The following is a 15,774-nucleotide window of genomic DNA, read 5'->3' as shown; positions in this document are numbered from 1 at the left end:
AGGGTCAGGAAGGATTACTATCCCAGGGTCAGGAAGCATTATTATCCCAGGGTCAGGAAGCATTATTATCCCAGGGTCAGGAAGCATTATTATCCCAGGGTCAGGAAGCATTATTATCCCAGGGTCAGGAAGCATTACTATCCCAGGGTCAGGAAGCATTATTATCCCAGGGTCAGGAAGCATTATTATCCCAGGGTCAGGAAGCATTATTATCCCAGGGTCAGGAAGCATTATTATCCCAGGGTCAGGGAGAATTATTATCCCAGGGTCAGGAAGCATTATTATCCCAGGGTCAGGAAGAATTATTATCCCAGGGTCAGGAAGCATTATTATCCCAGGGTCAGGAAGCATTATTATCCCAGGGTCAGGGAGAATTATTATCCCAGGGTCAGGAAGCATTATTATCCCAGGGTCAGGAAGGATTACTATCCCAGGGTCAGGAAGAATTATTATCCCAGGGTCAGGAAGCATTATTATCCCAGGGTCAGGAAGGATTACTATCCCAGGGTCAGGAAGGATTACTATCCCAGGGTCAGGAAGCATTATTATCCCAGGGTCAGGAAGCATTATTATCCCAGGGTCAGGAAGAATTATTATCCCAGGGTCAGGAAGAATTATTATCCCAGGGTCAGGAAGCATTATTATCCCAGGGTCAGGAAGCATTATTATCCCAGGGTCAGGAAGCATTATTATCCCAGGGTCGGGTAGAATTATTATCCCAGGGTCAGGAAGCATTATTATCCCAGGGTCAGGAAGAATTATTATCCCAGGGTCAGGAAGCATTATTATCCCAGGGTCAGGAAGAATTATTATCCCAGGGTCAGGAAGCATTATTATCCCAGGGTCAGGAAGCATTACTATCCCAGGGTCAGGAAGCATTACTCTCCCAGGAAGCATTTCACTCTGTGTCTACACCTGTTGTTTACGAAGCATGTGACAATTTTTTTTAACAAATTTTAATTTAGGACTTTGTTATTTACTATACCAAAAACAGAAAACGACGAATTGTACTCACCGGTTCATGATAAACTTTGCCTGTTGTTTCTGTTTGATCTCTTCCACCTTCTTCATCGCCTCCACTAAATAACAAAAATAAGTTAAGGTTGTTGCTTTTCTAGTCAGCGTTTAAAATGTACGCGCACATTAACAACGCAATTAGTCAAATTGTAAACAATGATACGATGAACTGAGGAGACTTGAAGTGCCGTGTGAGAGGGTAAAAACTGGATCATAAATGACCTGTCTTGGCCCACAGCTCCCTTCTGTATTTGACTGGAATATTTCTGCGCTTCTCAAACTCCAACGAGTTGTCCTGAAGCAGGGAACAAATATATGATTATTAGTAGTAGTTACATAAGGATATTTACTTCATGAATACTTCATCAAATTAAATCAATTATTTCTTATTTTTTATAAAGCCCTTTTTACATCAGCAGTTGTCACAATGTGCTATACACTAGGGCTGTGACGATGCCAGTATGGCAATATTTTTTTTCCCATGGCAACATTTTTTTAACACAAAGCAAAGCAGACCAGACTCTTTGGTCCTTATAAACAAAAACCTGCTGGATGTAACATTGTGAGCTAAAGCTTAGAAAATAAAATGTAACCCTGGATGACAACATAATGATGTTTGATTCAAACATTAAGGCTGTTTTTCTAAATAAGTTAAAAATCTGCTTCCTGTTTTGTTTCCTTGCCACGATACTAACGAGATCTCGCAACACTAATATCATCCCGGCCCTACTGTACAAAAACCCCGCCTAAAACCCCAAAGAACAAGCAATGCAGATGTAGAAGCACAAGTGGCTAGGAGAAGAAGAAGAAGAAGAAGAAAATCCTTAGAAAGGCTGTAGGAAAGGCTGTAGGAAAGGCTGTAGGAAAGGCTGTAGGAAAGGCTGTAGGAAAGGCTGTAGGAAAGGCCTATAGGAAGAAACCAAGAGACGAGAGAAGAAAAGATGGAGGAAGTGGATGCTGAGTTGGAATCAAGCTGCACATCGAGCAAAGTCGAACGTTCGGAATGGACAACAGTAGTATCGAAAAATGAAACAAAACAGGAAATTGTCTCAAATTGGAGTGGAGGATAGGTGTATGAATAATAATGAAATCGCTTCTTGTTCCGATGTGTTTGTTGAGTAAGAATGCGTATGTGGGGGAACCCGTTTGAGGTATGGAAAATGGTGAAGTATGAGCTGGGAAAAGTGGAGTCTTGTCAGAGTGACCAGGAGTGGTCTTATACTTGGATTCATTGTATTTCTGAAGAACAGAGGAAGTTTGCAGTGGGCCTCAAAAGAATCCGAATACCTGAAGAAAATTCTGGGTATGGTTGGTACACGGCATCTGACCCGCTGGGTGACCGGAGAGAAATATAAGAAAGTCTGTCGCTCCTGTTGTTTTTTGATAAAGAACAAATACATTGTGAACCTTGGTTATGTAAAATACGCCGTCCCCAAACCATTGCTGTGTAAAAACTGTAATGAATTTGGCCATGTTTCAAGTGTGTGCAGACGGACAGACAGACAGTATAATGAAGAATGGTGTGTAGAAGGACGACGGTGTTGTAACTGTGGTGAGGATCATGATCCTGAGTTCCTGGAGTGCCCTGTAAGGTTGAAGGAGATTGAGGTGGCAAAAGTTTTGAGGAGTCAATCGAATCTCCTATGCGGAGGCGATTTAAAATAATTGAGAAAAACAAGTGATGCTAATGAAGAGATAGTAGTGGACACACTACAAGTTATTTCGACTTAAGGATTTTACATCTGAAGACTTGTAAGTTGTACTGGCGCCGGAAGACCCGCCCTCCCAGGTTCCCCTTGAGCCTCTGTAGGGATCACATCCGGTTTCTTTTTTTTAACAGAAAAGCTGTTTGATTTATTTTACTATATTTATTTTTTGGGTCGTTTTTTTTCTCAATTCCCCCCTATACCACAGAAGAAGAAGACACCTAGAGAGGAACCAGGCTCTGAGAGTTGGCCAGTCCACTTCTGGCTGTGCCGGTTGGAGATTATGATAGTACATCAGTAGAGTAACTCACAACAGTCAAATCCTTCCCGGACGCTTTTCTGAAAGCCTTCGTCCATCTGGTCTTTCTTGGGTTACGTTTCTTCTTGAAGTTTTTTGTGGCACTTTGACTTGCAGAATCGGAACAATCTAATAACAAAATTAACAGAGTTATTACATGTATTTCTGTTACTTGGGAATCACTGCCTTGTGCAACCATCCTGAGCTTACATTCTGTTTCTCTACAAATCAAATCGTATTGGTCACACACACACACACACACACACACACACACACACACACACACACACACACATATTTACCAGATGTTATTGCAGGTGTAGCGAAATGCTTGTGTTTCTAGCTCCAACAGTGATGTAATATCTAACAATTCACAACAATAGACAAATCAAAAGTTAAATAATGGAATTAAGAAATATATAAATATTAGGACGAGTAACGTTGGAGTGGCATTAACTAAAATACAGTAGTATAGAAAATAGTATATACATATGAGATGAATAAAGCAGCATGTAAACATTATTAAAGTGACTAGTGTTCCATTATTACAGTGGCCAGTGATTCCATGTCTGTGTAAATAGGGCAGCAGCCTCTAAGGTGCAGGGTTCAGTAACTGGGTGGTAGCCGGCTAGTGATGGCTATTTAACAATCTGATGGCCTTGAGATAGAAGCTGTTTTTCAGTCTCTCAGTCCCAGCTTTGATGCACCTGTACTGACCTCGCCTTCTGGATGATAGCGGGGTGAACAGACAGTGGCTCGGGTGGTTGTTGTCCTTGATGATCTTCTTGGCCTTACGTGACATCAGGTGCTGTAGGTGTCCTGGAGGGCAGGTAGTTTCCCCCAGGTGATGCGTTGGGAAGACCGCACTACCCTCTGGAGAGCCCTGCAGTTATGGGCGGTGCAGTTGCCGTACCAGGCGGTGATACAGCCCGGCAGGATGCTCTCAATTGTGCATCTGTAAAAGTTTGTGAGGGTCTTGGGGCCAAGCCGAATTTCTTCAGCCTCCTGAGGTTTAAGAGGAGCTGTTGCACCTTCTTCACCACACTGTCTGTGTGGGTGAACCATTTCAGTTTGTCCGTGATGTGGATAGGGGCATGCTCCCTCTGCTGTTTCCTGAAGTCCACGATCAGCTCCTTCGTTTTGTTGACGTTGAGTCTGAGGTTATTTTCCTGGCGCCACTCCGCCAGGGTCCTCACCTCCTCCCTGTAGAATGTCTCATCATTGTTGGTAATCAAGCCTACTACTGTTGTGTCGTCTGCAAACTTGATGATTGAGTTGGAGGCATGCGTGGTCACGCAGTCATGGGTGAACAGGGAGTACAGGAGAGGGTGGAGCACGCAGATAACTGAACAGCTGACCCCAGTGTTGAGGATCAGCGAAGTGGAGGTGTTGTTTCCTACCTTCACCACCTGGGGGTGGTCCGTCAGGAAGTCCAGGACCCAATTGCACAGGGTGGGGTTCAGACCCAGGCCCCGAGCTTAATGATGAGCTTGGAGGGTACTATGGTGTTGAAGGCTGAGCTACAGTCAATCAACAGCATTCTTACATAGGTATTTCTCTTGTCCAGATGGGAATAGGGCAGTGTGCAGTGCGATGGCATCGTCTGTGGATCTATTGGGGCGGTAAGCAAATTGAAGTGGGTTTGGGGTGTCAGGTAAGGTAGAGGTGATATGAACCTTAACTACCCTCTCAAAGCACTTCATGATGACAGAAGTGAGTGATACATGGTGATAATCATTTAGTTCAGTTTGATGTCATAACCGACTTCAGTGGGCAAATTCTCACCTTCGATGGCCACCGGCACGCTGGAGAAGTGTGTTCTTCATGGATTAATCCCGGTTTCTACTGTACCTTGCAGATGGCAAACAGCGTGTATGGCGTTGTGTGGGTGAGTGGTTTGCTGATGTCAACGTTGTGAACAGAGGGCCCCATGGTGGAGGTGGGGTTATAGTATGGGCCCCATGGTGGAGGTGGGGTTATGGTATGGGCCCCATGGTGGAGGTGGGGTTATGGTATGGGCCCCATGGTGGCGGTGGGGTTATGGTATGGGCCCCATGGTGGAGGTGGGGTTATGGTATGGGCCCCATGGTGGAGGTGGGGTTATGGTATGGGCCCCATGGTGGAGGTGGGGTTATGGTATGGGCCCCATGGTGGCGGTGGGGTTATGGTATGGGCCCCATTGTGGCGATGGGGTTATGGTATGGGCCCCATGGTGGAGGTGGGGTTATGGTATGGGCAGGCATAAGCTACGGACAACGAACACAATTGCATTTTATCAATGGCAATTTGAATGCACAGAGATACCGTGATGAGATCCTGAGGCCCATTGTCGTGCCAGTCATCCACCGCCATCACCTCATGTTGCACTATATCATGATGCACTATTGTAAAGTGGTTGTTCCACTGGATATTATAAGGTGAATGCACCAATTTGTAAGTCGCTCTGGATAAGAGCGTCTGCTAAATGACTTAAATGTAAATGTAAATGTAAATGTTTCAGCATGTTAATGCACGGCCCCATGTCACAAGGATCTGTACACAATTCCTGGAAGGTGAAAATGTCCCAGTTCTTCCATGGCCTGCATACTCAGACATGTCACTCATTGAGCATGTTTGGGATGCTCTGGATCGACTTGTACGACAGCGTGTTCCAGGTCCAGCCAATATCCAGCCATTGAAGAGGAGTGGGAAAACATTCCACAGGCCACAATCAACAGCCTGATCAACTCTATGTGAAGGAGATGTGTAGCGCTGCATGAGGCAAATGGTGGTCACACCAGATACTGACTGGTTTTCTGATCATCACCCCTACTTTTGTTTAAGGTATCTGTGACCAACAGATGTATATCTGTATTCCCAGTCATGTGAAATCCATAGATTAGGGCCTAATGAATATATTTCAATTGACTGATTTCCTTATATAAACTGTAACTCAGTAAAAATCTTTTAAATTGTTGCATGTTGTGTTTATATTGTGTATGAATATTATGTTAAACCTAAAACAAATAGGCTACGAACATCATAGAAAACAGACTTATTTGGAAATTGTGGAACATCATACAACATTATGGGAATGTCGTATGCAACCTAAAGTAAACATTGTATGAATGTCATCACAACTGAGCATTGTGTTTTGGCAACCCATCGCCTGTAAATGTACCCACACTGTTCCCACAACCTAATTAAATGTTCTGGGAACCTTTAAAAAAAAAAAAACTCAAAAGGCTGTTCTGTTAACATTCTTGCAATTCTTTTGCACCCTGATACAAACATGATCTGAACGTCAGCACAACTGGACAGTTTTTTTGTGTGTTTTGAGAACTTATCTTTTGTGATGTCCCCACAATGTTCCCAATAACCTAATGACACATGCTGGTGTCATGACGTTGGCCTGTGGGTAAGGTTTATGACCCCCCCCCCCCATAAATACCTTTCTCCCTTCACCTCTCTGAATCTACTGAAGGACTTGAATAGCCTGTGTTAAATATAGAGAGTCTGGGAACATCAAACAAATGGGGAAAGGTACCACATATTTTGTTAATAAAACCAGTTGGAAATATGCTTGATAACGTAATGAGTATGGATTTCATTTCAGTTGTCATCTGAGACATTATGATTGATGACAGGACGACAAACTGTACCTGAGAAAGTATATGCCCTCTAGTTATCAGAGTCACATGGAATTGTTATGCAATTGAAATGTTTGATATTGAAAATGTTTGTTAGGAGATGAAATGTAATTTTAGCTTCCAAACGAGAGAATTGGGTTTTCATAAGGAAAGTGCCCTGCTCGATCAGTGGCCCAACCCTGTGAAGAGACACCTCCCTCCCCCTCTCCACTATATAATCCTTTGACGAAAAGATAACCAGTGGTTCCAGTACGGGAGGTCTGCAGCCTCTACGTTAGAAGGACACACATGTCAAGGACAGAACTAAGCCAACCTCGGCGTGAGCTCTGGTATGAACTGGTATGAACTTTGAGCTTATTCACTACAGAAGTGCTACTTCCTAGCCGTTGAGTTAGCAGCGGCCGCTGTAACGTGGGCTAGGAAAGGACGGACGACGGATCCAGTCTAACAACCAGACGAAGATACCACCACGTATCCAATTGACCACCATTGACATTCTTCCGGCCAGGAAGATCTGTTGGCCAACCCGGCCAGCGTCTACGACCAATCTACCGAAGCGCAGCTCAGAGTAAATATTTATTGCATTTTCCTTTTCCAAATGGGCGGTAATTTAGAATGCATAAGATAATGTTTTTACGATAGCATAGCTGCTGTTTCTGTGTTCCTAAATCTTCCCGCTCTTTCATTCAAGCCCAACCCCCTTTCCTTTGTGTAACCAGCCGTCATATCTGTTCCGTCCACCGGGACGTTTTCTGTATGACATCATTGTATTCTGTGTATTTGTAATTCTGTGTGATTAGTTAGGTATTTAGTTAATAAATAATTAAACCCAATTTTGTATTGCTGATTCAACTTGTTAGCCAGGGTTCGTGAAGATAGCCAAGAATTTACAACTTTCATTATGAGACTGAAAATAAGACAAGGGTTAATATTGACTGCTATCGATGTAAAATATTACAAAGTATTTTAAGAGTTTATTCGGAAGATAACAGCTCTATAAACGTTCTTCCGTGGTGCCCCGACTTTCTAGTTAATTACATGATTAGCTTAATCAGGTAATATTAATTACAGAGAAATCATTTTATAAGTTAGCATGTCATATCACTTAATCCGGCATAGCCAAAGACACGACACTGGTAACCTTCAAAAGAACAGATTAAATCTTTTCTAGGAATGTCCTTGCAATATCAGGCAAATGTTTTAATAAACAAACATTCTATAATCATCGGCACGACTAGACAGTTTTTGAGTAATGAGATCATTTGCTGCAAAAAGTTCCCAGAATGCAATTTTCACACAGAACCATTTTTTTTGGTTTGCTGGGGAGACTTAGATCCACATATACGAACCAATTCTGTATCTGTTGACACTGTATAGTGTATTTTGTTGACATTGAGTTAAACCTATGTCCTCATCTCATCGATATCAACTGAGCATGTTTTAAAAAAAAATGTAAAAAAAAATATCACTGGAATACTTTTCAGGATTTTTTTTTATTCAAATGATGAGAGGATCAAATATTGTGGTTTTGTAACAGAAACACTGTTTGCTTTAATACTTGGCAGAAAGAAATACATGATATGGTAAATATGCATTACAAAAAGCAGGAAATTACAACAAAAACATACGTTTAAATAGTAGAATTAAAAGGACACATTCAAATTGGTATCCGGGAAAAGGCAGCAAACTCCCCTAGCCGACAAAACCTGTCAGTGCCGCAGGCTCTGAGAACACAGTCTTTTCTTATATCCACCTAAGGCCGTGTCTACACTTTGGCATTCTGATCATGGAAATCCGTGTCTAAACCTACATTTAAATGTGTCCGGATTCCCCTTTTTCCTGCGCTATATTCAAATGCCAGTATGCATTTTACAAACGGTGGAATAGGCAGAATATGATAACACCACAACAACAACTGATGGCAGTAGCTAGCCGGCAAGCTAAGCTCTGTAGCTAGCCGGCAAGCTAACCTCTGTAGCTAGCCGGCAAGCTAACCTCTGTAGCTAGCCGGCAAGCTAACCTCTGTAGCTAGCCGGCAAGCTAACCTCTGTAGCTAGCCAGCAAGCTAACCTCTGTAGATAGCCAGCAAGCTAACCTCTGTAGATAGCCAGCAAGCTAACCTCTGTAGATAGCTAGCAAGCTAACCTCTGTAGCTAGCCAGCAAGCTAACCTCTGTAGCAAGCAACACTAAAGGGATTGCAAAAGGGTTTGCGTAACTCTAGCCCCCCCCACACAAAAAAAGCTTTTCTAAATATTAGCTTGTTGGCTAGTATTTCTGAGGCCAGCAAACACGTTCCTCACACACTAACAATGTATGTCCTCCAACATTATAATGAAAAAAGGCGCCTGTCGATTTCAAAACAAGCTTTCTGGAGACTTATGGGAGGAGTGCTGAGGACGTCGCCCACTGTATGCACTTTCCGTAGCAGGATTGTGTCCAGACTGAGGAGAAATCCGCACACAACGCATCCCTGACCAACTCCTGATGTGGTAACCAGATCTGAACACAATCAGACCACAAAGCGACTTTGGTGCGTTTAGACCCGTTTTTTTTTTCAATGCGACATTCGTATTCTGATAGCAGAAGTCACATGCAAGTGTCAAGTGTAGACACGACCTAAGAAAAATATGCTTTAACACGAAATAAAACTATCCTAAAATATACAACATGTTTAAATAGTCCCAAAGTAAACTTTTAACGTCTTTCAGGTGAAATCTGAAAGATTTCTGAACACTCTTTGACCTCTCAAGCCACTCAAAACAAAATGGAACTTGGCATCACAATGATTCAACTATAAAAATGCCTTTTCTAATGAATCGAAATCCTAGAAACTTATAACACATTATACTGTTATGTAAAAAAAAAAAAAAAAGTTAAACCAAGTAACTAATTATTTAAACATCATCTTCTTTGGTCAAGATTATTTGCTTTTCAAAGATATAAAACTTGATTATGTCGCTCTTCATACATAGGGGTTATTGATTTGATAGTCAGAATCTTGTGGTATTGTCAAACTGGGGTCTGTAGACAGCTCCCAGATCTGTTTGTACTGTGCAGTAGCCAACTCCTATGGTCATTGTCATGGGTGGCATGCTACACAGCACAAACAAATCTGGTACCAGGCTAGAAATATAGTGGATAGAAATATACATTTCTCCATCATACAACATTCATAAAAAAAAAATGTGTATTCATGTGAATTGTGACCACAGGTGATATCAGCTTGATGAATGCAAATTCCAAAAAAGCAAAATGCTTCACCATCCATCTACTATCACTGTCAATACACTGACTGGATTCTTTGTTTTGGTGTGAGGCAGTGTTGGGCTTAATTCCGTTCCAATTCTGTAAGTTAACTGAAATGTAAAAATCCCAAATTTCCCTGTTGAAAAGCATTGGAATTTCAGTTTACTCCCAGAACTGACTGAATTGAAATGGAACTAGCCCCAACCCTGGAATCTCCTGTGATATCATCCCATCTGATCTATCTGGAGGACCCATCAGTCCTCCCATCTGATCTATCTGGAGGACCCATCAGTCCTCCCATCTGAAGGACCCATGAGTCCTCCCATCTGATCCATCTGGAGGACCCATCAGTCCTCCCATCTGATCTATCTGGAGGACCCATCAGTCCTCCCATCTGATCCATCTGGAGGACCCATCAGTCCTCCCATCTGATCCATCTGGAGGACCCATGAGTCCTCCCATCTGATCCATCTGGAGGACCCATCAGTCCTCCCATCTGATCTATCTGGAGGACCCATCAGTCCTCCCATCTGAAGGACCCATGAGTCCTCCCATCTGATCCATCTGGAGGACCCATCAGTCCTCCCATCTGATCTATCTGGAGGACCCATCAGTCCTCCCATCTGATCCATCTGGAGGACCCATCAGTCCTCCCATCTGATCCATCTGGAGGACCCATGAGTCCTCCCATCTGATCCATCTGGAGGACCCATCAGTCCTCCCATCTGGAGGACCCATCAGTCCTCCCATCTGGAGGACCCATCAGTCCTCCCATCTGGAGGACCCATCAGTCCTCCCATCTGGAGGACCCATCAGTCCTCCCATCTGATCTATCTGGAGGACCCATCAGTCCTCCCATCTGATCCATCTGGAGGACCCATGAGTCCTCCCATCTGATCTATCTGGAGGACCCATCAGTCCTCCCATCTGGAGGACCCATCAGTCCTCCCATCTGATCTATCTGGAGGACCCATAGGTCCTCCCATCTGATCCATCTGGAGGACCCATGAGTCCTCCCATCTGATCCATCTGGAGGACCCATGAGTCCTCCCATCTGATCTATCTGGAGGACCCATCAGTCCTCCCATCTGATCCATCTGGAGGACCCATGAGTCCTCCCATCTGATCCATCTGGAGGACCCATGAGTCCTCCCATCTGATCCATCTGGAGGACCCATCAGTCCTCCCATCTGATCCATCTGGAGGACCCATCAGTCCTCCCATCTGATCCATCTGGAGGACCCATCAGTCCTCCCATCTGATCTATCTGGAGGACCCATGAGTCCTCCCATCTGATCTATCTGGAGGACCCATCAGTCCTCCCATCTGATCCATCTGGAGGACCCATCAGTCCTCCCATCTGATCTATCTGGAGGACCCATCAGTCCTCCCATCTGATCTATCTGGAGGACCCATCAGTCCTCCCATCTGATCCATCTGGAGGACCCATCAGTCCTCCCATCTGATCTATCTGGAGGACCCATGAGTCCTCCCATCTGATCTATCTGGAGGACCCATCAGTCCTCCCATCTGATCCATCTGGAGGACCCATCAGTCCTCCCATCTGATCTATCTGGAGGACCCATCAGTCCTCCCATCTGATCTATCTGGAGGACCCATCAGTCCTCCCATCTGATCCATCTGGAGGACCCATCAGTCCTCCCATCTGATCCATCTGGAGGACCCATCAGTCCTCCCATCTATCTGAATCCCCCCATCTGAGGAAGTAGACAACTCTTTGGCATCTAACAGCACAGTGTCAACGCTGCGTATAGCATCAATGATCTACTGTACATAGAAGGCAAATGGAGAACACTCGTCTGAAAGACAGAGCACTAAAGCTTTCAACCAGATATAAAACGCGTCTTGAAAATGTACAATAAGAATTGTATTGAACTCGATAATTCAACGAGAAATATACATACTTGACACGGCAGCAAAATGATTGAGAGTACACTTACAATACTGTACGGCTGTTATGTCGCGTGTTGCTACTCTTTCTTTGGTTCTCTGTATCTAGAATCATCGGCAAAGCCCTTTTCCACGTAATAAGGCCATTTTAAAGCTTTTAAGGTCCGCTGCACTGGAAATGCCAGTTCAACGTTTAATTTCAGTTACTTGATCTTACTCAAATAGAGACTAGAGATACAGTATCTAATGCACTTCAATGTTAGAACTATACTGAAGAGACTCATCATTAAAAAAAAAACGTAAAAGCTTTTCCAACCTTATAAAAAACAACAAATAATTCCAAAAGGAATTTTCACAAATCTTAAAAAAAAAAAAAACAATTCAGCCTATATAACTCCTGCAGGTAAGACAACATGGCTTTGAAATGTTTTCAACCTCATTCCCTGAGTTAGGGAAAATAATACTGCACAATAATACTCTTAAAATGAGGTAGTAGTATAATACGGTACTGCACAATATATTGTTAAAATGAGGTAGTACTATAATACAGAGTCAGAGTAACTGAGGTAGACAATCAGCAATGAGGGGGGTCACCAACTAAACCCTCTGCTTCAATGGAAGAAAACAATCTACTTAATTATAGAAGTAAACGTATCATAAAGCAATATATTTTTACATTCTTTTGAACATTCATTGTTGGGTGAGCTTTGGTTTAGGATAGACATTAAGGACTGGTTTCCCAGACAAAAGATTAAAGCTTAGTTTGGTACAACAACAAAAAGAGAAGCCCTTCCAATGTCCAATCTTCACTGAATATGCTTTTCAGGATCCCATAACATCCCTTTCACCAATTCAAGACAAAGCGTCATCTGTGTGATGTTTCTTTGCTTGTTGTGCTAACAGGGTGGGGGAGGTTCTCTTCTACACTGTTCAACCAATCCTGTAAATGTAGAGGAGGAGTTAAGATGGAGTGTCGCCTTGTTAACGTCCAACAGCGGGAAGGCTCTCTTTCCGATTCCCCTGAAAACCGGATGCATCCGGTTGTCACCGATCCCGAATTAGGTTGGTGTCTAAGAAATCATCCCTAAAGACCTGACACAAAGACAAATACCAGACAGACATGAAAATAAGATAGAAATGAAAACAGGAAAACAACAACATTCATTACAAATATCTTGAGGTAGACCTGAAGCGAACACCCATTTCCTCCTTAAATCTTCAACTTCCTGATCCCTCTACGTAACTGTATGTTCTTTGCCCAAGGAACTATTTCAAGAGGCAAAGAAGCGAGAAAAGCGGGCTGCTTCAACTGAAAATAAGCCACATTCAGGTTGGGTAACCTATCACGAGGACGAGCCTGCTGACTGGACCGTGTCCTGGCCAGGATAAGCAGTTTCCTCAGCTGAGAGCCGAACAGGGACGTGAGGGATGCTGGACGGTGGCCTGGCCAGGATAAGCAGCTTACTCAGCCTTGAGGGAACAGGGACGTGAGGGATGCTGGGCGGTGTCCTGGCCAGGATAAGCAGCTTCCTCAGCCTTGAGGGAACAGGGACGTGAGGGATGCTGGGCGGTGTCCTGGCCAGGATAAGCAGCTTCCTCAGCCTTGAGGGAACAGGGACGTGAGGGATGCTGGACGGTGTCCTGGGCAGGATAAGCAGCTTCCTCAGCTGAGAGCGAACAGGGACGTGAGGGATGCTGGACGGTGTCATGACCAGGCTGGTGGAGACCATGGTGGTGACGGTAGGGATGTCTTGGTGGCGTCACCTCAGAATCCACTTTAAAACCAGGCTTTTCTTCTTCTTCATCTGGAGTTGGGCTGTCATCCAACTCCGACCCGAAGGACGGAGGCCGGGAGTTACAGCCTGAGGTGGAGGTGGACCGGTTGCTCATCTCATTGCTTATCTCTTCGTCGGAGTAGTGACCAGAGTCTCCTGTCTCCTGACTCCCCTCGCTGGTCTCAGTAGTTCCAGAGCTGCTTCCCTCACTGAAGCCCCCGGAGCTCTCTAAGTCCCCTAGTGGACCGAACAGGATCTGCAGGCTGGAGGGTTGGAGGGGCGACGCGCCCTCCCTCTCCTCATAACACAGAACGGTCTTCCCTGCCTTGTACAGACATGCTCTGTTCTCAGCCTAGAGATAAGGGAGAGGAGCGATATTTGTTAGTTTTGTCATTGTATAACAAATTACCAATACTCAATACTGTAAATTCTATGTTGAAGACTGGTATTTTAATAGCAGCAACAGGATTGGTTCGTGTCTGAAGACCTACCTGGTTTGTATTTCTATTGTGTCTCTCCGTCTTAAAAAGCTGCCATGTCTTACTACGGTTGATACCGTAGACTGGACCAGTTCCTGTAATCACCAGGTTTGTTCCACCCTGAAACGGAGAGATAACCAGATTAGAAACAAGATAAAGGCGTAGAGTACATTCAGAAAGTATTCAGACCCCTTTGACTTTTTTACACATTTTGTTTCGTTACAGCCTTAATTCTAAACTGAATTAAATAAATAAAAATCCTCAGCAACCTACAAAAAAAAATAAAAAGATTTATAAAAAACAGAAATACCTAATTTACATAAGTATTCAGACCCTTTGCTGTGAGACATGAAGTTGAGCTCAGGTGCATCCTGTTTCCTTTGATCATCCTAGAGATGTTTCTACAACTTGATTGGAGTTCACCTGTGGTAAATTCAATTGATTGGACATGATTTGGAAAGGTACACACCTGTCTATATAAAGGTCACACAGTTGACAGTGCATGTCAGAGCAAAAACCAAGCCATGAGGTTGAAGGAATTGTCCATAGAGCTCCAAGACAGGATTGTGTCGATGCACAGATCTGGGGAAGGCTACCAAAAATATTCTGCAGCATTGAAGGTCCCCAAGAACACAGTGGCCTCCATCATTCTTAAATGGAAGAAGTTTAGAATCACCAAGACTCTTGCTAGAGCTGGCCGCCCAGCCAAACTGAGCAATCGGGGGAGAAGGACCTTGGTCAGGGAGGTGACCAAGAACCCAATGGTCACTCTGACAGAGCTATAGAGTTCCTCTGTGGAGATGGGAGAAACTTCCAGAAGGACAATCATCTCTGCAGCACCCCACCAATCAGGTCTTTATGGTAGAGTGGCCAGATGGAAGCCACTCCTCAGTAAAAGGCACATGACAACCCGCTTGGAGTTTGCCAAAAGGCACCTAAAGACTCTCAGACCATGAGAAACAAAATTAAAACCAAAATTGAATTCTTTGCCCTGAATGCCAAGCGTCACGTCTGGAGGAAACCTGGCACCATCCCTACGGTGAAGAATGGTGGTGGCAGCTTCATGCTGTGGGGATGTTTTTCAGCGGCAGGGACTGGGAGACTAGTCCGGATCGAGAGAAAGATTAACGGAACAAAGTACAGAGAGATCCTTGATGAAAACCTGCTCCAGAGCGCTAAAGACCTCAGACTGGGGCAAAGGTTCACCTTCCAACAGGACAACAACCTTAAGCACACAGCCAAGACAACACAGGAGTGGCTTCGGGACAAGTCTATGAATGTCCTTGAGTGACCCAGCCAGAGTCCGGACCCGATTTAATACGTTTGCAAAAAATTTTAAAAACCTTTTTTTTATTTGTTATTATGGGGTATTGTGTGTAGGTTGATGAGGGGGGAAAAAACAATTTAACACATTTTAGAATAAGGCTGTAACCTAACAAAATGTGGAAAAAGTCAAGGGGTCTGAATACTTTCCCGAAGGCACTGTATATGACATAAATACAGTCTCATACATACACACTCATGGTCTGTGTCTGTGGAGTCATGTCTCACCTTGGCATCAATGAAGTGTGGTGCCATCATGGGCATCAGGGCCTCTATGTTCTCAGCCTGGTGTTCATTGGCCAGGGCCAAACTAGCATGTGGACCATGGGTTCCCTCACCATTCACTACATCAATTATCTTACAGATGGAAGATTTCCTATTGGAGTAAA

At 44.0% G+C, this 15,774-nt stretch overlaps 2 protein-coding genes across 3 annotated transcripts in view; both read right to left on the bottom strand.

Moving 5' to 3' along the window:
* Nucleotides 1–1,011: 1,011 nt before the first annotated feature.
* On the bottom strand, nucleotides 1,012–5,381 carry LOC106561797 (probable ribosome biogenesis protein RLP24). Its single transcript, XM_045688768.1, is given in 5 exon segments — nucleotides 1,012–1,079; nucleotides 1,240–1,312; nucleotides 3,035–3,118; nucleotides 3,120–3,150; nucleotides 5,377–5,381. Coding segments are annotated over 5 exon segments (261 nt in total).
* A 2,743-nt stretch (nucleotides 5,382–8,124) lies between these two features.
* Nucleotides 8,125–15,774, bottom strand: part of LOC106561776 (protogenin B) — a 62,065-nt gene continuing 54,415 nt past the window's right edge. The window contains exons 18-21 of one of the 2 annotated variants that reach the window (XR_006757115.1): nucleotides 15,614–15,761; nucleotides 14,075–14,182; nucleotides 8,796–13,935; nucleotides 8,125–8,720 (exon numbers count right to left, since the gene is read on the bottom strand). Coding sequence is in view for 1 of the 2 variants with exons in the window: in XM_045688632.1 (XP_045544588.1) it covers nucleotides 13,270–13,935; nucleotides 14,075–14,182; nucleotides 15,614–15,761 (922 nt within the window). In the remaining variant the exon portion in view is untranslated. Of the gene's footprint in view, nucleotides 13,936–14,074; nucleotides 14,183–15,613; nucleotides 15,762–15,774 lie in introns of both variants that reach the window. The other variant, XM_045688632.1, reaches the window with a different exon arrangement.

The sequence above is a fragment of the Salmo salar genome, chromosome ssa10, assembly GCF_905237065.1.
Source record: "Salmo salar chromosome ssa10, Ssal_v3.1, whole genome shotgun sequence".
Classification (NCBI taxonomy): domain Eukaryota; kingdom Metazoa; phylum Chordata; class Actinopteri; order Salmoniformes; family Salmonidae; genus Salmo; species Salmo salar.
The sequence above is the reverse complement of the archived record's forward strand: the minus strand, read 5'-3'. Positions and strand labels throughout refer to the sequence as shown.